The 26,522-nt window shown below is 36.8% G+C and overlaps 1 protein-coding gene and 1 long non-coding RNA gene across 2 annotated transcripts in view; one reads left to right on the forward strand and one right to left on the reverse strand.

The window, feature by feature from the left end:
- Positions 1–2,201: 2,201 nt before the first annotated feature.
- Positions 2,202–21,328, reverse strand: LOC114660242 (uncharacterized). Its single transcript, XR_003717692.2, has 4 exons — positions 21,223–21,328; positions 18,470–18,564; positions 11,986–12,059; positions 2,202–2,337 (listed from the first exon to the last, which is right to left on the reverse strand). It is a non-coding gene; the product is annotated as an uncharacterized LOC114660242 (long non-coding RNA).
- Positions 21,329–21,457: 129 nt separating this feature from the next.
- pdlim4 (PDZ and LIM domain 4) overlaps positions 21,458–26,522 on the forward strand; it is a 69,514-nt gene continuing 64,449 nt past the window's right edge. Inside the window, exon 1 of the mRNA XM_028812800.2 lies at positions 21,458–21,641. Within this exon, the coding sequence (XP_028668633.1) occupies positions 21,549–21,641 (93 nt within the window). The 5' untranslated portion in view covers positions 21,458–21,548. The remainder of the gene's footprint in view (positions 21,642–26,522) is intronic.

Raw genomic sequence — 26,522 nt, forward strand, 5'->3', positions numbered from 1 at the left:
CACAGTCTCGACAACGAAGCAGGTGTTGACGCCAGATCTAAACACAAAGAGTGCTATCGACAGTGTTTGTAAACAAAAGTAACAACCAAGGTGTTATGTATTCAGCCAGTACAAACAGCACGTAGTCTCCTTTAGTTCAATCCTCTTTAATCACCACACTCCAAACTCATCCAATGATCCTCCCCCTCACTTCCTCTCCCCCTCCATCACTACTGCCCTCTACTGAACACAGCAGGAACACCACACAAGGTAGTGAATTCGCGGACAAACAAAGATCAAGATCCAAATGAAGATTATATATAAAGATAATAAAAGTAAGAAGAAAACTTTCCCTGTGGTATACAGTTAGGTCCATAAATGTTTGGACAGAGACAATTTTTTTCTAATTTTGGTTCTGTACATTACCACAATGAATTTTAAATGAAACAACTCAGATGCATTTGAAGTGCAGACTTTCAGCTTTAATTCAGTGGGGTGAACAAAACGATTGCATAAAAATGTGAAGCAACTAAAGCATTTTTTTAACACAATCCCTTCATTTCAGGGGCTCAAAAGTAATTGGACAAATGAAATAACTGGAAATAAAATGTTCATTTCTAATACTTGGTTGAAAACCCTTTGCTGGCAATGACAGCCTGAAGTCTTGAACTCATGGACATCACCAGATGCTGGGTTTCCTCCTTTTTAATGCTCTGCCAGGCCTTTACTGCAGCGGCTTTCAGTTGCTGTTTGTTTGTGGGCCTTTATGTCCAAAGTTTAGTCTTCAACAAGTGAAATGCATGCTCAGTTGGGTTAAGATCAGGTGACTGACTTGGCCATTCAAGAATTTTCCACTTCTTTGCTTTAATAAACTGCTGGTTTGCTTTGGCTGTATGTTTTGGGTCATTGTCCATCTGTATCATGAAACGCCGCCCAATCAATTTGACTGCATTTAGCTGGATTTGAGCAGACAGTATGTCTCTGAACACCTCAGAATTCATTCGGCTGCTTCTGTCCTGTGTCACATCATCAATAAACACTAGTGTCCCAGTGCCACTGGCAGCCATGCACGCCCAAGCCATCACACTGCCTCCACCGTGTTTACAGATGATGTGGTATGCTTTGGATAATGAGCTGTTCCTCGCCTTCTCCATACTTTTTTCTTGCCATCATTCTGGTAGAGGTTGATCTTGGTTTCATCTGTCCAAAGAATGTTTTTCCAGAACTGTGCTGGCTTTTTTAGATGTTCTTTAGCAAAGTCCAATCTAGCCTTTCTATTCTTGAGGCTTATGAGTGGCTTGCACCTTGCAGTGCACCCTCTGTATTTACTTTCATGCAGTCTTCTCTGTATGGTAGACTTGGATATCGATATGCCTACCCCCTGGAGAGTGTTGTTCACTTGGTTGGCTGTTGTGAAGGGGTTTCTCTTCACCATGGAAATGATTCTGCGATCATCCACCACTGTTGTCTTCTGTGGACGTCCAGGTCTTTTTGCGTTGCTGAGTTCACCAGTGTGCTTGCTTTCTTTCTCAGGATGTACCAAACTGTAGATTTTGCCACTCATAATATTGTAGTAATTTCTCGGATGGGTTTTTTCTGTTTTTGCAGCTTAAGGATGGCTTCTTTCACCTGCATGGAGAGCTCCTTTGACCACATGTTGTCTGTTCACAGCAAAATCTTCCACATGCAAGCACCACACCTCAAATCAACTCCAGGCCTTTTATCTGCTTAATTGATAATGACATAAAGACAGACTTGCCCACACCTGCCCATGAAATAGCCTTTGAGTCAATTGTCCAATTACTTTTGAGCGCCTGAAATGAAGGGATTGTGTTAAAAAAATGCTTTAGTTGTCTCACATTTTTATGCAATCGTTTTGTTCACCCCACTGAATTAAAGCTGAAAGTCTGCACTTCAACTGCATCTGAGTTGTTTCATTTAAAATTCATTGTGGTAATGTACAGAACCAAAATTAGAAAAAAGTCGTCTCTGTCCAAATATTTATGGACCTAACTGTATGAGAATTACAAAGTGAAGAAATTGACAATGACTCACAAATTATGTAATATGTTTGCTTTTATGAAATAAAATCTAGACTCAGGTAGTATAGCTTCAGGAAGTTGCATTCAGACTTCAGCCTGGCTCTTGCCTTTGTAGAATTTGTACATTCTTCCTGTGTCTGCATCGTTTTTTTCCTTAAGTTCTCTTCCTGTGATTTTTCTCCTACATCCCAAAGATGTACATACTAGGTTAACTGTTGACTCTAACATGGGCCAGTGTGAGTTAGGCTGCCCCATTTAGGATTGGTTCTTGCCTTGAACTGGATGTTGTCAGGATACCTGCCTCAGTGTAACTAACCTGGAAAAAGCAGCAACAAAATATGAACGTATTGGTACACTGATCACCATTTCCAATCAAGAGTACTAAGTGAGAATTAATCCTAGGTGGAATGCCTGTGTACCACAGGATAATATTACTTTATCTTGTATTAATTTAACACTATATAATAACTAAACAAGTAGTATGGTGGTTGCTATTGCTTCAAAACTCCAGACTACTGGATTCAAAACCCAATCTGGTCATTACTTGTGAGAAGTTTGCATGTTGATCCAATGTGTGAACGTCCTCCTGGGTTACCCTGCGGTGGCTAATACAAATTGTAGGTGGTTATCCTAATCTTCCAGCTACAATAGCCTAATTGAGATTATTTCCAATATCAAATGATAATCAAGACGATATTTTGTTTACTGCTTTTTATGACAAGTTTAAACTCTAGAGCAGGATGATACAGCAGGATGAGATGATCTTTCTCTCTCTTTGTTTTCAAGATAATGATTATCTGTCAGTTGTTGTGGGTTACAATACCCTTATTATATATAAGCTCTTAACTACCTTTAAGCCTTTGATTTGCTGATGGGCTGATATACAGAGCACAGAAATGTGTGCTAATGTCATTGTGTTTGTTTTTGGATTAAATGACTGCTCCTGTCTGAATGACTTTACCTGTGACTATAAAGTTTTTTACTCATAAAATGTTGTTTAGATTGCTAACATGAAGCAATGCAGTACTTTGTACAGTCCCTCTTCCCTTATACTGCAAAAAGAGTCACGTAAGGAAGAGCTAATCAGGCAACTTCAGGTGGACACTTAGAAGTTTCTGAAAGTGCTATCATCAATAGATAAAAAGATATAATGTGCCTCACTAGTAAACCAGGGGAACTGGATAACAGGGCTTGTAAAGTTCAAATGAAAGTGGGAGGCATAAAATAGTAGACATGAATACCTCAAGAGAAAGAAGAAGGGTACAATTCACACTAAAACAGTTACTTCTAATTCTTTTAAAAAGTAATGAATATTAAATTATATACACAGTCCTCTGAATATTTCAATGCCTGGGACCCACTATATATATATATATATAAGAGATGCCAGGCTCTTCAGCACATTTGAGATCAAATTCACTTACCTGCAAGGACAGATCACTGGCCTGTATTCCACTTGAGAAATAAAAGAATTCATCCACATGTTAAAAGTTAAGCTGTCTGGTCAGTAAGGTACCAAAAAACAGAATGGATCACTGGCAGAACTGACACGTAATCTTCTTGGAAATTCTGCCTGTGCCTCATAATCTTTCTGATAAAATTGAGAAGATCAGAAGTTTAAATATACTGTATCATTCAAATCTTGACACATAAAATTAAAGGGCACATTATTTTGGTACATTGGGATGGCTTTTAGAACAGATGATACTGCACTGTGAAAATAAATGTGTGTAAACTGAAGGAGCACTGATGTGCTAAGATGTATGTGCAAATCATTTGAATATAGGGAATCAAAGAATTGAGTTTATGAGAAGTAATAATTAATAATCCGCATGAGGCAGTAATATTAGCGAATTAAAAATAAATAAATAAAATAAACAATGTTAGTGTCCATATTATAGCTCACCTATATAATTCAGGATCAAGAAAAGCCAATACCTATCATGGCACAACCAGGCAAAAGGCAGGAAGAAACACCTGGCCGGTCACACTAACACACACTATGCTCATTCAGAGTGGCCAGTTAACTTAACTTGCAAATCCTCAGGATGTCATAGGAAAACCCACACATACATAAGGAGAATGTACAAACTCCACACAAGTAGTGCTAGGCTGAGATGTGTTTAATTTTGGCACACATCAACTATGAGGTTACAGCACTAGCTACTTTGCCACTATGATGACATCATTAAATATAATAAGATACAAACTGCTAACCAGCCACAAAGAAAACACCACAGAAAAGTAATAATATAAAACTTGACTGTGTTAATGCTAAAAAAAAATTCTTTAATGATTACATGTATCTGCACATAAATATGGCATAATAGGAGTATCAAAAACTTGACTGATTCCTCAGAATGGGGATAACTATGACATAAATGGGCAAGTTTTATTTAGAAAAGACAGGCAAGTACTAAGAGGTGTAGGATCTATAAACTGAACAAAATAGAGAATTTAAGTTTACATCTACCTCTAAAGAGAGATGAGCAACATTTTAATAGGGATATCTGCATCAAAACAGAAAGCCACAAGGATAGAGGTGAAACATTAGGGATGTGTTATTGTACCCCATACACAGAGAACGTTGCTAACAAACAGCTTTATAGTAAAATAACAACACATTGGCAGGGAGGTCACTGTTATGGCTGAAATGTATTGCCAAAATATACTGTGGGGAACAGCCCGGACACAGACAGGTAGACACGATGGTTTCACCACACACACGTTTATTATACATTATTTACAGCTATCAGTGAGCACAAACCCAGTGCCACAGCACCAATCACCCCTTAAGTCCTTGGCCACACAACACAATGCCTTCAGTCTCTGGTCCGCCTCCACTCCTCTCCTCTGAGCTCCGTCCTCGTTCCACCCGACTCTTGCCATTGACTGGAGGGAGGCGGGCCCTTTTATACACCCCGGATGGGCTCCAGGTGCTTCCCGACACTCTTCCGTCGACACTCCCCTGTGTGGCGGAAGTGCCGGCTGCGCAACCGGAAGGACTCCGGGTGTCCCTGCTCCTCTTCCCCCCAGCACTTCCGGATGTGGCGGAAGTGCTGAGGTCCAGGGCTCCCAAGGCATTGGGGTGCCCCCTGGCGGTGGCCACGGGCCCCCACAGGGTAGAGCTTCCATACTCTGGCCCCCAAAGCAACCAGGGCGGTCGCCCCCTCGTGTTCTGGAGGAGGCACAAGCCCTCCTCCGGTCCTCCTGGGCATCCCGGCCGGGCATGAACCCCAGCCAGGTGCCACAATACAAAGAAAATATATGTACACTGATTATTCAAAGAATAATCTACAATATGAATAAGAATTCATAAAAACAACAAATGTTTTATAGGTATCTAAAAGTGATAACTAAAGGAGAAAATCTTTCTTAATTTGTTGCAATATTCAATAATTCAGAATACAGAGATTACTGAAACATTAAGATCAAGTAATCTTTATATATAAATGAGCATCTCAGTATTTTTTAGACCAAATTAGCCAAAAGCCAAAGCTATTAAATTTAATATTAAAAAGGCAAAATTTGAACCAATTCAGCAGAGCCTAAAAAAAAATTGGGGATAAACTTGTCTAATTGAAATAATGATCGAGTTTAAAAAGATTACTTTATAAAATGCAGATTGCAAACATTAGAAATCACATCATAATAATACATTTCTGAACTAAGTGAAAAAGGAGATTAAGAAAAACAAAACACAGAAGAAAAGCTCAATGAAAAACAATAATAGAGCTTACCTTAGGGCTTGAACACCAGATCAAAAACTAAATTGGAAATGAAAAATTCCAAAAGGTTGCTAGAAAAGAATATTGTTAATAATGCAAAAAAGACCCATAGATTCTTTCAGTATTTTGGCAATAAAGTAGCAGTTAAGGAGATGGTGAAGAGCACCAATAACAGAAAATGGGGAAGAAAATACAGCACTAAGGATAAAGCAAAAAAGTAATGTTACAATATCAAACCTACATAATCCAAATCTAAAAGAAACCCCACTCACACAAAGAGAGAACATGTTGATTACATGCAGACAACAACCAGGTGTGGGTTCTGAACCAAGGTTTTCTAAGTCCATGCAACAGCAGATGTAACCACAACATCACCCATAGCAAAACATTTACCTAAACGTTTTTTTTTAAATGCCAACAGTTAGTGAGAATTTTAGTCAATCTTAATTATTAAGAGACTAACAGAGAATGATGTTCTACTAACATAAGGTAGATGAAAACGATTAAATTGCCAAACTTTGTCCTAGAAGATTTATAGTGATTATGTATACAGCATATTCCATTAGAATGTATTTTTTAGGAATCTTTGAAAAACTGCTAAATTTTCTTAAATTACATTAAAAGGTTATAAAGCTGATCCTTTATAACTTGTAGTTACAGACAAGCTCAATTTACCTGTATCAAATGTAAATTAATAGAGGTGAATGTAAAAGAAAGCAAAGTGGTCATCCACTATATTAAAGTATACAAAATTAAGAGTGATGAGCATGCATTATTCATTAAGAGTCGGGTATGGTAAAACAATTAAACTTCAGCCTTGAATTAAATGTTGGGATGCTTCGGCTTCTTTAACATGGTGTGGCAGCTAAATCGCTACACAAAATTGCACAAATTAAGAGTCTGGAGGTAAGCAAAGACATGTGAGTCTTGGTAGACTCCTAACAATCCACAAGACACACATACATAGCATTAAATTATTTTCCGCATGCTGACTTTGGTTTCAATGTTTTCTTTAAGAGGGTGAAGACAGGTCTGTATCTTTATATATATATATATATATATTCACGGCATTCGAAGTCTGTGTCACAATCTGTTAGTGTGGGTGGTTACCTACCAGGTAACGCTTTGTGGTTGGCCAGCAATCTGCTAACATCCGCCACGGTGCCCTCAGTTTGTGAAGAGCAGATCATAGAATGGTTGCAATAGTTTACTGTCAAATAAATGCAAAGAGTACACGACACGTGTTTCGCCCTCATTCTGGGCTCATCAGGTGTACACACTCCACTGCACTCCCTCTCGGGAATCGAACCTCGGACGTCAGCGTCAGAGGCGATGCCCCTAACGTTGCGCCACGGCGTGTGGTTCGTTTATTTGACAGCATGTAGATCGGGGTAATTACATTCACGGCATTCGAAGTCTGTGTCACAATCTGTTAGTGTGGGTGGTTACCTACCAGGTAACGCTTATATATATATATATATATATATATATATATATATATATATATATATAAATTTACATACAATTGAAAGACAGTCTAAAACCAAACCTTCACTGAAAACTTAACTAATCTTTTCACATAGCTCATGACTGATCTGAAATTTGAGAACCTAGTTTGGCAGTCCTGAGTCTTGAGTCAGAAAGCAAAAGAGCAGGAAAAAACCTCAATGAATCACACCTTGTACTATTGTACAGAGCAATTTTCTGTAATTTGGTGAGGAGTAGTTGAAATCAATATTTGCAGCTGTCATAATACAGAAGATCCCATAAAATATTCTGACTAATATCAGTCTAGTCACACTGATATGATCAGTCTGTCTAAACCAGTTGTCCACAAAATTGATGTCTACTTAAGCTTCTGTTTTATTAACCTTATTTTTTTACTCAGAAGCTAATTCCTTATTTTAACATATACTTTTCCTTGTTGCTTAACGTGTATTTATATTCTGTTTAGAGAGTTTATAAACTGTTTGAGGAATCCTAAAAATTATTTCCTGACAATGTACTTATAGAATATTATTTCATAGAAAATGGTGGAAAAGAAATGTTTATTCAAGCACTTAGCAGTTATCACCAAGGCTCTGAGACTGATCAATTGACATCTCATGAAATGATCAAACACCTCTATGAAAATATCAATTGATTAGGGCTTGCTAAGGTAATATAACTGCATTTATTATTTAGCCATTTTTTAGAATTAAAAAACATCAGTTTAACATGAGCTATGAATAACCAGCATTCTGAAAAAAAAAAAAGTAAATGATGAATGAGATTGCGGTGGGTTGGCACCCTGCCCGGGATTGGTTCCTGCCTTGTGCCCTGTGTTGGCTGGGATTGGCTCCAGCAGACCCCCGTGACCCTGTGTTCGGATTCAGCGGGTTGGAAAATGGATGGATGGATGAATGAGAAACAGATCTTTCATTCAGTAAGTGCCATCATCGTCCATCACTAACCCCCCACATCCCAACCCTAGGAATTTAGTTTCCAAAAAACTGAAACCAGATTTAATTAATCAAGCTGACTTGCTTGGATCTAGAGCAACACAAAGATTCATCCATGCTAATTATAAACATTATCACTTGTGATAATTTAATGACCTTGTAAGACTGATAAACTTAAATTAATGGCAGGATTTTAGATCTGCTTCTCTTTAGTGAGTGAGTAAGTAATAATATTGTCAGAAAAGTATTAAGGAATAAAGCTGCTTGGCAGCCTTTTCTGGCTGTTACCTTCTTTACTGCGATTAGCTGTGGTGGTCACCAGCTGTGGCACAATCTGTTTGGAGCGCACATCAGATGAACGGAACATTTTTACAAACTAACTGGCACTTACAAATCTGCTAAATATGCTTCTGAGCAGAACAAAGGAATGAAATATTTTCTTAGATCATGGACCCATGCCGTTAATATATGTAGAATTTGGATACAATGACTTTAAGCATACTTGCCACAAAAAAGCGACAAAGACTGATATTGTTGAACTTAAAATTGAGAAAGTTTACTGTACAGTGCAATTAGAAACACATGTTAATGTTTTTGATTACTCTGCTTGTACATCTCATTTCTATTTGATATTTCAAGCAAGCAGGAAGCCAAAACCAACATCACAAACAATTATGTCAGACAAAAGATCAAGAAGATGGAAATTAATACACAACTGTGGATGTGGCAATTTGAAGGCAATTAAGGCTTCCATGAAAATTCAATCCATCCACTTTCCAAACCTACGTGATGGAGAATGTGCAAACCTCAAACAGTCATTGACCTGTTGCAGGATTTAAATCCAGGTACCTGCAATAATAAAGCAATAGCACTAACCCACCACTGGGTAATGTAATGCTTACATGACATAGTCTAGCGTAATTCTTAACTGCTAAAGCAAGACTAATCAAAAGGCTGAAAGCTTCTAGTGAATATGATTGTTACAGCAAACACTATCTGTATAACTTGTAACAAATACAGTTTTTGATCAGCGGCACTAAATAAAACAAGAATGTCTGAAACAAATTTAAGGTCCCACAATTCACACTGCATGTCAGGGCAAACACCAAGCCATGAAGTCCAAGGAACTCTCTGTAGACCTCTGTGATTGAATTGTGGTGAGGCAGTGTAAGGGTATAAAACCATTTCTAAAGCTTTGAGTGTTCCCAGGAGAAGAGTGGCCTTGATAATTATGAACTGCAAGAGCTTTAAAACCAAAAGGATTCTTCTTGGATTTGGATATATGGCCAAACTGAGTAACTGGGCAAGAAGGAACTTGACCGGGAGTTGACCAAGAACCCAATGGTCACTCTAACAGAACTTCAGAATTCCTCTGTTGAGATGGAAGAACCTGTCAGAAGAACGAGCATCTGAGCATCTCTCCATCCACCAGGCATTTATAGTTGAGTGACTAGACAGAATCCGCATTTGAGTAAAAGGCACATGACAGCCCACTTGGAGTTTGCCATATGGTATTTAAAGGACTCTGAGAGCATAAGGAAAAGGATCCTCTGGTCTGATGAGAGAAAAATTGAACTCTTGGTGCAGAACTCCAAGCATTATGTCTGGCGAAGAGCAGGCTCTGCTCATCCCCTGCTCTGATGATGTCTGCCTACAGTGAAGCATAGTGGTGGCAGCATCATGCTATGGGGGCATTTCTCTGGTCACAATTGAGGAAAGGATGAAAGCAGACAAATACAGAGTGGTGCTTGAAGAAAACCTGCTGTAGAGTGCACACCACCTCAGACTAGCGTGATGGTTCACCTTTCAGCACAACAATGGCCTGTAGTATACAGCCATGACAACGCTGGAGTGGCTTCCGGGAAAGTATATCTATCCTTGAGTGGCCCAGCCAAAGCCCAGACTTAAACCCTATAGAACGGGGGTTCTCAAACTCGGTCCTGGGGAACCACTATGGCTGCAGGTTTTTGTTTCAGCCAGCTTCTGTTTTTAATTGGATTTCTGGACCAATTAAGTGAACTGTTATTTCCCTGATTCTGTGTTTTGGGAACAATATAGAAATTAGAAAACTAAGCTTGGTAAGAAAACATTTTATTAAAATGTACTAAGCAGTTATACGGGAATAATGTATTTTTTTTTCTTTTTACCAATATTTTCATCTTGATTTTCATTCTACTTTTCAAGGTGTTCTAATTGTTTAATTAATCAATTTTTTACTAATTAGTGGGTCTGGCACTAAGTTAGTTGCAACCTTTCATGATTCAATGTTGTCTGCCTGGGTGTCGGCACTGCTTGTTTTTAATTGTCATTATTAAGATACAATGAAGGGAGGAAACTGCACAGAGAAAGGGCAAAATATAATGAAATCAACTAAATCTATAGCAAAAATAGAAATATTTCTAAATGTCTATAAAAAAAAATCTTGGGAGGGAGACGAGACGTGATCTTCTTGGAAGACAATCTGACATCCCGCGAGACAAGGCAGTGAGACACCATTTAAAAGAAGTTCACGGACATCTAACCTAGAAGTTGTTGGAATGCTTTTGGCAGAGACACTTGTTCTTAAAACAATGAGAAGCAACAAGCAGAACACGCAGCTTGCCAGCAGCAGCAAGCCAGCAGATGATCCGAGCACATCTCCTTAGCGTGCGTTCAGCCCTCCCCCCACCTTCACAATGTGAGTGGCAGAGACACAAGGTGGCAAAAGGACAGCTGCTGTACAGGCTTTTAAATGATCGACGCACAGCGTGACAAGCAGAACGCAACGCTTGCCAGCAGCAGCAAGCCAGCAAATGATCCAACTGCTTCTCCTTAGCGTGCGTTCAGCCAAAGCCCCCTTCACAACGTGAGCGGCAGAGACACGAAGTAGCAAAAGGACAGCTGCTGTACTAGCTTTTAAATGATAGACACGCAGTGCGACAAACATAACAGGCAGCTCGCCAGCAGCAGCAAGACAACATGATCCAATGGCATCTCTTTAGTGTGCGTTCAGCCCCCCCCCATTCACAACACGAGCAGTGTTATACATCCAGCGAGAAAGAGATTTAACCACGCCCGGGGCCGGAAATAAAGGATAAGTATTGTTTTTACAAAAGTTTTAAAGTAAAATTGAAAATAATGCATATGTAACAATTTCCATGAAAATAACAATCTCTTTAAATTGTATATCCGGTAAACCAAACCCGTGGTGTTGGGCATGCGAAGCGAGCAGGGGGCAGAGCCCCCTAGTATTATAAATGTAAAAGTCTGCTGCTATGTTTTTCTGAATATAGAATAAGATAAGAGAAAAAAAAACAGCTAATTAAATTAAATCAGTGTTATTCGTTGTTGTCAATGATTATGAATCTGGTAGGAACAAAAACCTGAAGCCACAGTGGGCCCCCAAGACCAACTTTGAGAACCTCTGCTATAGAACATCTACAGAGAGACCTGAAGATAGGAGTTTTGCAGACACTTCCTATTCAATCTTAAGGAGCTTAAGAGGATCTGCTCTAACTGCTTAAAAGAAAAAAAATAGGAAAAAAAAACAGAACCTCTTCTGAGGTTTTGTGCATTTGAACTGTCAAAATCAATCTTTTACTTTATCCTGTTTGAGATCAACAGCAGCATTTTACACCTTCAATCCACATAACACTAAGGTTCGCATTGAATTTGGTAGTAAATTACAGATTCCACACAAAAGCAGAATCCGTCTTTTTTGCATATGCTAGAGAAATTTGGCTTTACAAGTCAATATGACATCATGTCTTTGGATTGTGAAATGAATTGACATCCTTATTAGAAACTCACACAAACCCGAGAACATGATTTTCTCACAGCATTCATCCCAAACTGGATGTACGTCAGGGACCGGAATCTAAAAAGAAGGTCTGTAAAAAATAAATAGATTATTGTTGCTATCTGATCCAAACACAGTCAAAGAACAGGATTTTACTTAATATTTTCCAGCACACTAGAAAATTAACACATTAAAACAAAGGAATTACACATATGTGTTAGGTTAATTGGCAGCTTTAAACTGGCCTGTATAAGAAAGGGTGCATGAACAAGAAAATGTGCCTTGGTGATAAAGCTGCATTCCAGAACTGGATTAACCAAGTTTAATAAAGTACGGGGACAGTAAATTAAAAATATTAATTAAAATGAGCCATCCACAACCCTGTAATGCAAAAGATGAGTTCAGAAAATAAATGGAAGGATGAATGGCTAATTTGATTAATGCTTATCAGTATACAAAAAAAAAAAGATGTAGGCTTTACTGTTATTAACAACAAATATATCCTCTTCTGTTTTGTTCAGCAAAATACAATATAAGCTTTTAAAAGAATATTTACTGAAAAAACAGAAAGTGTTAAAAACCAAAGAAATCAGATTATTGCCACAATTGTCTATGCAGTATATGTATTGTGCTGCTGTCAATAAAACAAGGGCAAATGTTAAAAAGACAGAAAAAACAGATGTAAATAATCTATATCACTAAAGTCAAAATAATTATTTGAGACTACAGTGCAAATCTTCTCTAAAGTTTTAGTTTAAGATTTACAACACAAAGTCATAATACGTTTGTACTGACGTGCAAAAGCTAGGGGTTATAAGCAAATGACTCCATATTATTTGTAAATTTCCTACTCATTTAGCCCAGGGAAAAAACACATATTTAAACAATTAACATCTATCTTTGACATTTTATAAAAGCCACTTCAGGTAACATAAAAAAAATCACTACAATTAGGCAATTTACATCTGACATCTGGAAGTGCAAACAGGAAATCAACTAACTGTAGGTTGTGATGATAGATAATTGTACATTACTGAAAAGGTTTCTCAATGTAGAAAAAGCACAGATCACTGATTAAATAAAATTAGAATGTAGAAAAATAACTCCCCTTACAGCCAATATTTGCAGCCTTGCCAGAAAGGAAACCAATTAACTTTAATCTATGACTAAAGAAGTACAACACTATAGCATAGTAGTCACCACAGGTAACTCAAATATCCAGCATGTTGGGTTTAGCTCACCACAAAAATGAATTGGTGAAAGTGGGTATGAAAAATGTACGATACTAAGGAAAGTTTGTTTTTATGTGGTTAAATTAGAATTAGAATTGGTTGCATCATCAATGCACCTGCAAATTGAAAACTAGGTAAAAGTTACTTCTATGCTAAAAAAAACTAAAAGAAACTTTTAGACATAACGTTTTTAACATCCATCCATTTCAAGGCTTTATCCTTTAGAGCACTGTCTGAAACACTAATATCAATCATTAAAGCAGGGAATTGAGAAAAGAGGTAGAATAGGAACACATTTCATTAAAATTAAGCACAGAGATGCCCACAATCAACAGTACACAATACAGTACATAAAATCTTGCATTATTAAACTTGTTTCACCATCTTAAATAAAGTTATTTGAGTGTGCAAAAAAATAGATACTGAGGAGTAGCTCTTAGATTTGGTCTGGAGGATCACATTATTCTTCCTACAATTTGTTCTTTCAAATATTTCCTGCCTTTAACTGGATACTTAATTGTACATGTTGAAATTTCTCAAATTATATGTTTATTCTGTCATTCCCATAATTACCAATGATGATTCTTTACTTTTTAAAGATTAAAACAAGTGTATGATTTTGTATAATTAGCCACATGTTCTTTTTCCTTATGATTCTGATTACATATTTATTTAAGATGATACTTACTATTATTCTGTTATGCCCCGAAAACCTATTGACTGCTGTAATCCTTCTGCCAAAGTAAACCATCTTGATGTGAATCCATCTGATTCTACCTGGACCCTTTAACTGTTGTATCTGTAGGCCCAAGAGATTTAATTCCCACTCTAGAGGATCCCAACATTACAAAGCAACTGATACTGTTTAACATTCATTGTTACTTACAACTTTGTTTGATTCATTCTATGTTAGTTATAATTGTTTAAATAAAGTAAAAGAAAAAGCTAAGACATTGTGGCACAGTTATAAGTATAGCTGCCTTATACTGTAGTCCCAGAGTCCTGGGTATGAATCCTAGTCCGGACTTGTGCTGACTTTGCATCTTCTCCTTGTGTAGGTTTTTCTTTCAGTACTTGGGTTTACCTCCCGTATTCCATGTCCATGACTTTGTACTCCAGTATATGAGAACCCCATTAAGAGTTAGTTCCTGCCTTGCAATGGATGTTGCAGGTTCAGGCACCAGCTAATGAGACTCTGAACTCCATTGGGTGAGTTGGATAATGAATTGTTATTAAAGTAACTTGCACAGTAAAAAGTTCACAAAAAGAATAGATAAAATAAGACAAAATCCCGATAACGTATATGTTTATATAACAGTAAATGATTCACAGCCATACTTTCAGAAGCATCACCTTCCTGCTGTTATGTCCATGGGAAGTGCCTTGTAAAATAACAGTAACTGAAACTAGCCAGGGCTATAAATTGCGTTCACTCTTCCAGTGTACAGTGGTGTGCCATGCCACCCTCCGTGATGCTCTCTTACCTTTTGCAACGCTCTACATATCCAATGCCCTTCGGGTCTCCACCAGAATTACTAAACTTTCTCGGGCTTGTAAACTAACATGAATCCTCTGGGGTTTATAGAATGCAAAACGTAGTGTACCTGTGTCACATTTTGCTGTGAATTACCCATCCAACAACAACATTTATTTATATAGCACATTTTCATACAAAAAATGTAGCTCAAAGTGCTTTACATAATGAAGAAAATAAAAATAAAAGACAAGCTAAGAATTAAAATAAGACAACATTAATTAACATAGAATAAGAGTAAGGTCCGATGGCCAGGGATGACAGAAAAAAAAAAAAAAAAAACTCCAGACGGCTGGAGAAAAAAATAAAATCTGCAGGAGTTCTAGACCATGAGACCGCTCAGTCCCCTCTGGGCATTCTACCTCACATAAATGAAACAAACCTCTTTGTATTTAGGATTCTCACAGAAGGACTTGATGATGATGGTCATGCAGACTTCTGGCTTTTAATCCATCAATGTTGGAACATCATGATGCTTTGAGTAGATGGTGGTGGCGCAGGCCGCCACCACAAAGAAACCGGAAAAAGAAACAGAAGAGAGAGCAGGGGTTAGTACGGATTTTAGAGCCACCATGAATAGTTATTATAATTAATTGAATATACAGAGTATCAGGATTAAATTAAAGTGAAGTTATGAGAAGGCCATGTTAAAATAATGTGTTTTCAGCAGTTTTTTAAAGTGCTCCACTGTATTAGCCTGGCGAATTCCTATTGGCAGGCTATTCCAGATTTTAGGTGCATAACAGCAGAAGGCCGCCTCACCACTTCTTTTAACTTTTGCTCTTGGAATTCTAAGGAGACACTCATTTGAGGATCTAAGGTTACGATTTGGAATATAGGGTGTCAGACATTCCGATATATAAGATGGAGCGAGATTATTTAAGGCTTTATAAACCATAAGCAGAATTTTAAAGTCAATTCTGAATGACACAAGTAACCAGTGTAGTGACATCAAAACTGGAGAAATGTGCTCGGATTTTCTTTTCCTAGTTAGGATTCTAGCAGCTGCATTCTGCGCTAGTTGCAAACGATTTATGTCTTTTTTGGGTAGACCTGAGAGGAGTGCATTACAGTAATCTAGTCGACTGAAAACAAAAGCGTGAACTAATTTCTCAGCATCTTTCAATGATATAAGAGGTCTAACTTTTGCTATGTTTCTTAAGTGAAAAAATGCTGTCCTAGTGGTCTGATGAATATGCGATTTAAAATTGAGGTTACAGTCAACAGTTACCCCTAAGTTTTTTACCTCTGTCTTGACTTTTAATCCTAATGCATTTATTTCTGATAACCTCATTGTATCCATTATTGCCAATCACTAAAATTTCAGTTTTCTCTTTATTTAGCTTGAGAAATTTACTATTCATCCATTCAAAAATACAAGTAAGACATTGTGTTAGTGAATCAAGAGAATCTGGGTCCTCAGGTTCTACTGATAAATTTGGCTGTGTGTCATCAGCATAACTGTGGTAGCTCACGTTATGCCCCGAGATAATCAGACCTAATGGAAGCATGTAGATTGAGAAGAGCAGCGGACCCAGGATAGAGCCTTGTGGAACACCATATAGGATATCATGTGTCTTTGAGTTGTAATTACCACAACTAACAAAGAATTTTGTCCCTGCCAGGTAGCATTCAAACCAATTTAAGACACTGCCAGGGAGGCACACCCATTGACTAAGGCGATTTCTAAGAATATTGTGATCAATGGTGTCAAATGCGACACTCAGATCTAGGAGGATGAGAATAGATAAATGGCCTCTGTCTGCATTTACCCGCAAGTCATTTAGTACTTTAACGAGTGCAGTTTCTGTGCTGTGATTTGTTCTAAAACCTGACTGAAATTTATCAAGAATAGCATGTTTATTGAGGTGCTCATTTAACTGCATAATGACTGCCTTCTCTAGAATTTTACTTAAGAAGGGCAGGTTAGAGATGGGTCTAAAATTTTCAAAAGCAGAGGGGTCAAGATTATTTTTCTTGAGTAGGGGTTTAACTACCGCAGTCTTAAGACAGTCTGGGAAGACCCCCGTATCTAATGACGAATTTACTATGTCAAGAATATTATCAATTAGCACGCCCGATACTTCTTTGAAAAAACTTGTTGGTATTGGGTCAAGGACGCAGGTGGAGGGTTTCAGTTGAGAAATTATTCTATGTAAATCAGGTAAATCTATCCTGGTGAAAGAATTTAATTTGTTTATAATGGAATACTGGGGCTTAGGAGGATCCGCAGTGTTGGGGAGATATACTATGTTATTTCTAATATCATTAATTTTTTGATTGAAAAATACAGCAATAGCCTCACAGGTTTTACTGGAAGTATTTTGGGGGCATTCCCTTGCGTTACCTGGGTTTAGCAGATGATCAATCGTAGAAAATAAGACTCTGGGATTACTAGCAATGTTATTTATAATCTTAGGGAAATAACCGCCTCTCAAGACGGACTGTGTTATTGTATTCTGTTATTTTAACCTTCAATATTTCATAGTGGATAGTTTTCCTCCATTTACGCTCAGCTCTACGGCATGTTCTCTTTAACTCAGACACTCTTTGGGTCTTCCATGGTATAACAATGCTAGAAGATTTTTTAATCTTCCAGCCCCACTAATCTTCATAGTAATATGATACCTACTACAGTTCAGTTTGCACCCATGACCACCTATGTTGTTGATACTGTAATATCGCTTGAGATTCACATATTGTGCTCATCCACAATTGATCATTGGGCATTGATCAATGTACATGACGATTTGCATGAATGTAGCTTGCTTTAACATTACCTCACGTAAATGGGTGTGGAAATGTATGAATCTGCATGTTACCTCACGCATTGTAATGGTACTCAAAGTGTGGCGTAAAATTTGAGAAGTAGTTGGTTGTGACACACCCAAATCATTACTTTTGCAAAGCTACATTTTTCATTTGATGCGCTATCAACACTTTTATTTAAGCAAACAGTGCACAGGTTCTTCACGTAGATGGATCAATCACATAATATTATTCCATTGCTATCAGATCAATATCTTTTCACAAGTTCTTTGCTGTCTACTATTTCCAAAAATGCCACCTTTCCCCAGAATGTGTGTGAAGATTTCTGCCTGAATGCCATTTTCTGGCAGTTCCTAGCGAGATTGGACAGTTCACAAGTGAAAGTTATATTTCATTAAAAAAACAGTGACACTAAATTGGTTGCTGTTTCACAACAGTTGGATCTCAGTTAGATTTGTACTCTAGTTAACAAAGACTTTCATTTACAGCTTAAAGACATGAATAAGAACGAGAATAAATTAAGACTAGGGCGGCATGGTGGCGCAGTGGTAGCGCTGCTGCCTCGCAGTTAGGAGACCCAGGTTCGCTTCCCGGGTCCTCCCTGCGTGGAGTTTGCATGTTGTCTGTGTGGGTTTCCTCCCACAGTCCAAAGACATGCAGGTTAGGTGGATTGGCAATTCTAAATTGGCCCTAGTGTGTGCTGGGTGTTTGTGTGTGTCCTGCGGTGGGTTGGCACCCTGCCCGGGATTGGTTCCTGCCTTGTGCCCTGTGTTGGCTGGGATTGGCTCCAGCAGACCCCCGTGACCCTGTGTTCGGATTCAGCGGGTTGGAAAATGGATGGATAGATGAATTATGAATTAAGACTTCCAATGTAATAGTAACATAAAACTTAAATGTAAAAGTAACATAAACTTAAAATTTAGACTTGAAACTGCCTGTTAGGTTGAAGGACATCTCTAAACTTACTTTGAGCCTGTTTGTATATTCTGTAATGCCTGCATTCAAGGATGTTTCCTGCATTCCCCCAATTGTAGAATTAAACTATGTGGCTCTCCAAAACCCTGTACCTGGTAAAGTGGGTACAAAAAATGGTTAAATTTTAAACAAAAAAACCCTAAAACTGAAAACTAGCTAAATAAAACAAAACCTACTTTGGAAATTTGTAAAAAATACACTGGTCATAAGAACTGATCCATCCATCCATCATCCAACCCGCTATATCCTAACTACAGGGTCACGGGGGTCTGCTGGAGCCAATCCCATCCAATACAGGGCGCAAGGCAGGAAACAAACCCAGGGCAGGGTGCCAGCCCACCGCAGGGTGCACGCACACACACACACCCACACATACTAGAGCCAATTTGGAATCTCCAATCCACCTAACCTGCATGTCTTTGGACTGTGGGAGGAAACCGGTGTACCCGGAGAAAACCCACACAGACACAGGGAGAACATGCAAACTCCACGCAGGGAGGACCCGGGAAGCGGACCCGGGAAGCGAACCCGGGTCTCCTAACTATGAGGCAGCAGCGCTACCCACTTTTTTACATGGTATTTATGAAATTACATGGTATTATACAAAAATGCAAGGATTATTATGATCACTGTTTACAGTTGCAGTAGTTAGGGCTGTGGCGTCACAGCTCCAAGGTCATATGTTCTCTATGTTTTTTTTTCCCTTCAAGTAGTCTATTTTCCAGATCTCATCCCAAAGACATTAGTGTAAATTGAATGGATGGATTAGAAATGGATTTAGCATGAGTAAATGCAGATATGTCCTCTGATGAGGTGACATTCCATCTAGGGTTAGCTCCTGCTTTGCGTCCAATGTTGCCAGATTCTGCTCTGCATGATTTTAAAATGTAATTACACTGTTTCAATGAATTCACAAGTTCACATTGAAAAAATTGTTTTGATTATTTAATGTGATTTTTATTTACTCTGGGTGCTGAATCCAAAAACAAAAACAATTTTTATCCATCATATAACATTTTTTCACAAAACACATTTTTAGCTGTCAGTTATAAGTTTTTTTTTTTATTGTTTTTGCACTATAACTAATTAAATATCCATATTTTAAAAATAATTTGTTTGGATTTAATATTTTGTAAGATTAAAATCTATGTTTAAAGCAAAACAGTTACTTTATTTGACAATAAGAATCATATATGGGGAAAATTCTGTGTTTGTTACTGTGTCAGCAGTCAGAGCATACAAACTTCCCATGTTTCCTCTGTGAGTGGGACAGCAGAGCTAAAAGTGTACATTGGGTTCAAAAGTAATGGCCAGAAAAAAGGTACAACATGGTGCCAAAAGCATCATCAGACCTAGCTGGGTGGATCCAAATAAAGTTCTGCAACCAACACTTCATTTTAAGCTTGGTTTAATGAAGCAGTTTATTAAAGCCATATCAAAAGAGAGAGCCTGTTTCATGTATTTGTACCAAATGTTTCCAGATTGTCTGAGTCTAAATTGAAAGAGAGCATTTTTGCCAGACCTGATATTAGAAAACTGGTTTCTGATTAAATATTTAATGGTGCAACCTGGATCAAGAAGCTTGAGTATCATTCAGGTTTTTAGGTAACAATAATGATTTAAATTATAAACAAAATGTTAAAATGTATTAGTCAAGTTTCATCAAATTTGACTGCAACATGAGCCTCAAAATTCACTGTTTCAATTTGCAGTTGAATTTTTCCTTGAAAGTCTTGAAACAGTGAGTGAGATGCAGGGTAGCAAGAACATGAAACGAAGGTACCAGGGATGTTTGGATGTAAATATGATGGCAGACTACTGCTGGATGATTCATTGGGACACACCAGAAAAAGTGTGCACACATGAAGGGCCACCAGATAAAGTTTTGGATCAAAAAAGAAACGACACAATCTACATAGGTTATATGCAAGTCAATGAATATGTATTGATTTTTTTACATATGTTTAAAAATAAGACTGACTAAATATTTTCATGTTAGATTGATTCAGAACAATACTGTATACTTAAATTTTGATTTTTTAATTTTAATTAAATTTATTTTCAATTATGTACTTAAATGTGACATATTCTAATGATATTAGAAATGGAAATAAAAATAACGCTTCACAACTAAAATATTTTTATGTGTTTAATTTTGTAGATCTATGATTGGATATACATAACGTAACATTTTAAAGTCCGTTTATCGAATTTAAGGTCACTGGCTCAGTCAACATACACAAGGCAATAATCAGCCCTGGGTGGGGTACCATTCGCTCAATCTTTTTCACGCACACACCCACACGGCAAAAATTAACCTAACCCTTGCGTCTTTTGTTGTAAAGTAGGGCAGGTGAAATGCCAGAAGAATAACACAAGCACACGAGGAGAACATGCAAACTCAATGTACAGTAGGCTGCGAATGGTCCACGATTGATTTACAACTATTAAACGAGTTATATTATTATATTACATTAACACAAACTATTTAAAAAGTCGTCCACATCGCTTTTTGAACGACAAAGACGCGAAAGAATGTAAGACGACAAAACACGACTATAGTGGAAAGCTTTAGTCTTTTGTAAAGAATACTACAAGGTAGAAATACAGCACTGCCCTTTCTTAGCGTTTTTACTAGAGTACAAAAGTCTTAGCTGTTCATAAACCCATTTTTTCTTTACGTGTCGTTGTTTGTGAGACAGCTCTCCCAGGAATTTGTAATCGTGGAATCGGAGACGCCCAACACTTGCCTTAAAAGAGCGAGGACTCATTGGGAAGACAAACTGATTAATTCTTTTGACAGGAGAGCCCCAGCCGATGCAATGCATTCTGGGATACAGGTCCAAGCGCGATGTGTTCTCGGTCGACTCTGGAGCAGAGCTGTTGACGCCAGTGTATGAGTAGTGCCCACCCACTATCGTGGGACGGGGCGGGGCTTCTTACGTGAGGTTTCGTGTTGCACTTGATAGTGCCTTGCTGCTTGGGCTGAGAGCTACTGTTGCTTAGCAGCTTGGTCAGGAAGCAGCGGGAGACGTCGCCGTACTCGATAGAAACTTTTGCAAGCTACAATATGCCACAGAGCGTTCTTTTAAATGGACCTTCACCTTGGGGGTTCAGACTCGTAGGAGGAAAGGATTTTAGTACGCCTCTAACAATTTCAAGGGTGGGTAGTTTTTTAATTAATTATACTTTTTAATTTTGAAACGATACATTAATGGTACCTACATAACTATGAAGGATGTCACTGATAAATTCTGTATATGTAATAACTGTAATTATTGGAATTGATTTTAAAGGTGAATAAACCATTGATAATTAAGAATACATCACAATAACTGACTTCCTTTGTAATTTGTCTGTATATTTTACCCAGTCAGATACAGGCATATGAAACAACTCATTGTAGGTTTTCATCTTTTAGAATTACTGTAAAATTAAAAAACGATTTTTGGCATAAATGCGCATTTTTCGCTACACTTGTTTTGGCTTTCTCGAACAATTACCATTATAAAGTTTGTTTTTTTTAGCTGGATGGTGCTGGTGGAGTTGATCGGTAAAGATGTGCTGTGCTTTTTGCAGTATAGCCCTGCAAAGATTACAGCTTTCATGGTCTAATTGTTGGTTGTTTGGCTAGAAATGCAATTTTAGGATTTCCTTTCAAGTAACTGGCCATCGGTTTTACAACGTGGAACATTCTGTGACTGCTAATGGATCCTTTTGTGTATTGGAAATTCATTTCTGGGATAATGTTACAAAAAAAATTACAGTAGTAAAAGAACAACGTCAGAAGAAATCTACAGACACTTTCACTGTGTGGAAAATTGTAATTTAATAACTTTTTAAGTGAACATAAAAATGCAGAGTTATGACACATCGCTCTTGTGGTTGTATTTCTAAAAAAAGCATTTTTAGGTTCCACTGTAAAGATGAAAGCCATAACATTGTTAATATTTCCAAGTTATGGAAGATTATGCATTGAAGGCTTTATTTGATTTTAAATTATATTTTAGCATAGAATTTTGTAAATGTTTCTCTTTATTAGACGAGTGTATTCTTATTGCTGTTGTAGACTAACAAAGGATAAAAGGAAATATCTATTTTTCAGATAACTTTTTTTAATACTATACATAAAACTTTATATATAATAAAATGTAAAAGAGTGGTTTACTTATCATAAATAAATTAACTTTTAATCTAGAATTTGACAGAGCCTTGGAGGATCAGCAATAATAATCAGAGTTATTAACAAGTACATGTTCATAAATCAGGATTAAATAGTATATTTGAAAATCAAAATCATATCATGTATATGCAACAAACTGCTGACATGTAAAGGTGTATGGAGATCACCTGTCAATAATAGTACAGGTATATGTACATTTTAAAATTCATGATTATAATCAAAGCAATGTCATCTAAGGGACTTGTCTTACTTGATTTCACATTCATTTCATTTCAAAGTTTATTAAATGTCTCACTTAAATTAATAACAGCAGTATTACACAGACAGCAGACAGTGAATACCGCAATGTGCATTAAATACAACTCGAGATGATATATGTAAGAACTGTCTATCAACTATGCTTATACATTGTCATTTTGAGAGGCCTTTGAGTAGTCATATATCCTGAGGATAAAAACTGTCTCTAAATGAATTGTGCAAGTGTGAGTCCAATTCACTTTGCCACAACTGATGCGGGAGAAAAGTGACTGTGCAGAATGGCTAATGTCTTTAAAAAACAGTCCTTTCATTTCTAAAACACCATGTGATGTATGCATTCTAAACAGAAAGGTTCTGTGTACCAGTATTATTGCGAGACAACGTCATTATTCTCTGTAGTGTTTTGCAATGCAGAAAATACCATACCAGGCAGCTAGTAAAGATGGACTTCATTTTTCACCTGTAGAAAGTGGCATGAATGGATGAAGACATTTTGGCTTTCTGTAAACATCTGAGAAAGTAAAGGCTTTTGTAGACTTTCTTGATGCCAGAACTCTGTTGTGTGTACTTTATGTAATGAGGGATGGTGAACTGCTGACCTTCTCCACAGCATCCCAGTCTGTGGAGATGGAGTGTGATCTGCCTACTTCTTTCTGAATTCTATGACCAACAACTTACTTTTGATAATGTTAAGGGAGATATTTCTGTCCTGGCATTACTGTGTCAGAAGGCAAAGCTCTTGCATGTAAGCTGTCTCATCATTGTTAGTAATCAGGCCTATGGTGGTATTATCATCAACAAATTAATGGTGGAGTTAAAGCTCTGTCTGGCTACATAGTCATGGGTGAATAGGCAGTACAGCTGGTGGCGCAGACATTACCCTTTGGGATGTCAGAGTTGAGGATCATGAGGGATTATTTTTTTGTATATTTCATTATGTGTCTTTTTTCATTGTCATTTTTTGTTTTAATAATATGCTACCCTAAACTGGATTAATCTGGTTTGATGATGGGTAGGGGAATGGATATATTTAATTCTGTAAGTTATGAATTTGCTTTTATACAAGTAACTATTAAGTTTTGTAATTCTTTCAGAACTTTTGCATTACATAATTTACTGCTTCAATCAATTTCCTGAATTATCACAGCCTGCTACAAAGCTGAGGGGTGTTGAAATGACAACAACACTTAATTTAAAGCTGTGTCATTGTGTTTACAAAGGATAAAACTACTGCCTCACAGGTTCATTTCTCAAATGGGACATTTTCTGTGCAGGATAAATGTTTTGTGCATGTTTGGATGGGTTTCATATTATAAAAGAGTATGCTATCCAATCAGTTGGGTACTCTAAACTGCTGTCTTTTAGGGTTTTTGTTATTGCCATATATACAGGACTGTTTAATCATTTGCATATACAGTACCTCTTAAAAGGCAAAATCTGTTAGGTTCTACTTTTGTTTTAGATGGTATTGTAATTTAGGTAAATTTATATTTTTAAATCACTACTGCTGATGCTTAAATTACTACTAATAAGAATATTTTCACTTGTCCTGTGATCTTGTTAAAGATGGTGTGTGTGTGTATATGTATGTATAATATATATATATATATAAGAAATGACATTTCTATTCATGTACCAGCTGTATATTTATTGCAGACGGCTTATGCAATTATGTGTATTTTAAATATTTCCACTTTATTCCATGTGCATCATTGTACAGATATGCAGTATTTTACAGAAAGCAAATTAGTGTACCTGTGTAAATCATAATCAAGTAGAACAGAAGTGAAAAAGCATAGAGGGAAAGAAGAAAATAGATGTTCATAGTGTGCTTGTACAGGGTGTAAGCACACATTGTGCAAGTCTGTGAGTGACTTTTATGTTTATATCTGCAATATTCCAGCTTCTCAGTGTTTATGGAATCCAACCATTCCTAAACTAAATATTTACCCATAAGTACTGTACTGTCACTACAGAGTAAAGGAACTTTAATAAAAGGATTTTCTGAAGAAATTCTCAATCAAAATTACATAAACTGTTTTTTCTGAAAAGTAATTTAAGTAAAGAGCAAACACGTTTTTTCAACAGAATTCATTGAAGAGCCATGCTACTTCAAGATATACATGTATGATATTTCTTTAACCACAACTCCCAACCTGGTAACTAATTAAAGAATGAAAAAACATTATTTTATATTGGAGGATTCTCAATTCAATTTATGCCTGATCCCAGAGAGCTACAGGAGAATTAAATGTTCAAAGTGTCTATTGTTAATATGGCCCTATCTGTACTCTCATAAATTGTTACTTAGATTGGATTAGATTAGATAAACTTTATTAATACTCTGGGAAAATACAAAAAATACTCGGAAAATCTGTACATCTGTAAAACCGTAAAGGTAAATGTTTTTGCATCATATCCTATAACGGAATACAGATTCAGGTACTTAAAAAATTAAATTATATTTTAAATTTGGCATTACTGTTAAGTTAATAAAAACACGTATGCAAAAATGTGAAAGAACATTGTAAGCAACTTTGAAAGTCAACGATTTTTACTGATGTAATCAAATTCTTTGTCGGAGCTAAAGCCTAAACTAACAATGTAAGACACAAATCAGAAAACATCCCTGAATGCTTATGCACATACACCTAAAGTCCATTTAATTTATGTCTTTGGGATGTGGGCAGAAAACAAGAGTACCTGTAGAAAGAGAAAAAAAAAAACAAGTGGACAAGGGCTGAGCATACAAACTCCAGATAAAGATTTGTGAAGTTATATGTCAAACTCAGTCTTTTGCAGCTGTGTATATTATTTTCTAACAAAAATCCCACATTGTTCGGTTAATTTGTTTTCTCATTTTTTGCCTGGGCCTAGAGATAAAAAGAAAAATGATATATTTCTGTCACATATTATTTTGAGGCATTGATAGCCAAAATGGATTCCACATAAATAAACATTTACATTAATAGATTTGTTGGATGTGTATACTGTATTTTATTTTCATTTTCTCTTTGAGCCTGGTCAGTTTTTATGATTTTGGCAAATGTGATTTGCTTCATAAATATTATTAATTTGCCTTGCAACAAAATATTTTGTGGGAAGTGCTTAATTATTGCTTTAGCATGCAAATTAACTTTGATATATACATTTTCTTTTTAAAATGTCCTCAAATTTGTTTTTGACACATTAATATGATATTGCTTGTCAATAATTGTTTATTACTATTTTAACTATCAAAATAAGTACATTTAATTAAATACAATCAGAAAAAAGTGACAATGGCTTTAGGTAATGCCATGTCGTTCAGAAAAAAGCCATTTAGTCATATAATCAGTTTATTTACTTGTACATATATTTTTCTGGACTTTTTAAATCCGCTTTTTTAAAGCAAGTAAGACATTTGTTTTCTTTAGATTTCTCCTGCAGTGGTTCTTTTTACAGATTTATAATATGAAAGGTAGTAGAGTGTTGTACCATGTTAGCCATAGATTGCTTCAGGAGAAAGTAGGGTGAAATGACATCTTTTACTGGCTAACTAAATAATTACAAATGCAAGCTTTCGAAGCAGCTAATAAGGCTGATGAAGGCCTCGAAAGCTTG

This window comes from Erpetoichthys calabaricus, chromosome 11 (genome assembly GCF_900747795.2).
Source record: "Erpetoichthys calabaricus chromosome 11, fErpCal1.3, whole genome shotgun sequence".
Classification (NCBI taxonomy): domain Eukaryota; kingdom Metazoa; phylum Chordata; class Cladistia; order Polypteriformes; family Polypteridae; genus Erpetoichthys; species Erpetoichthys calabaricus.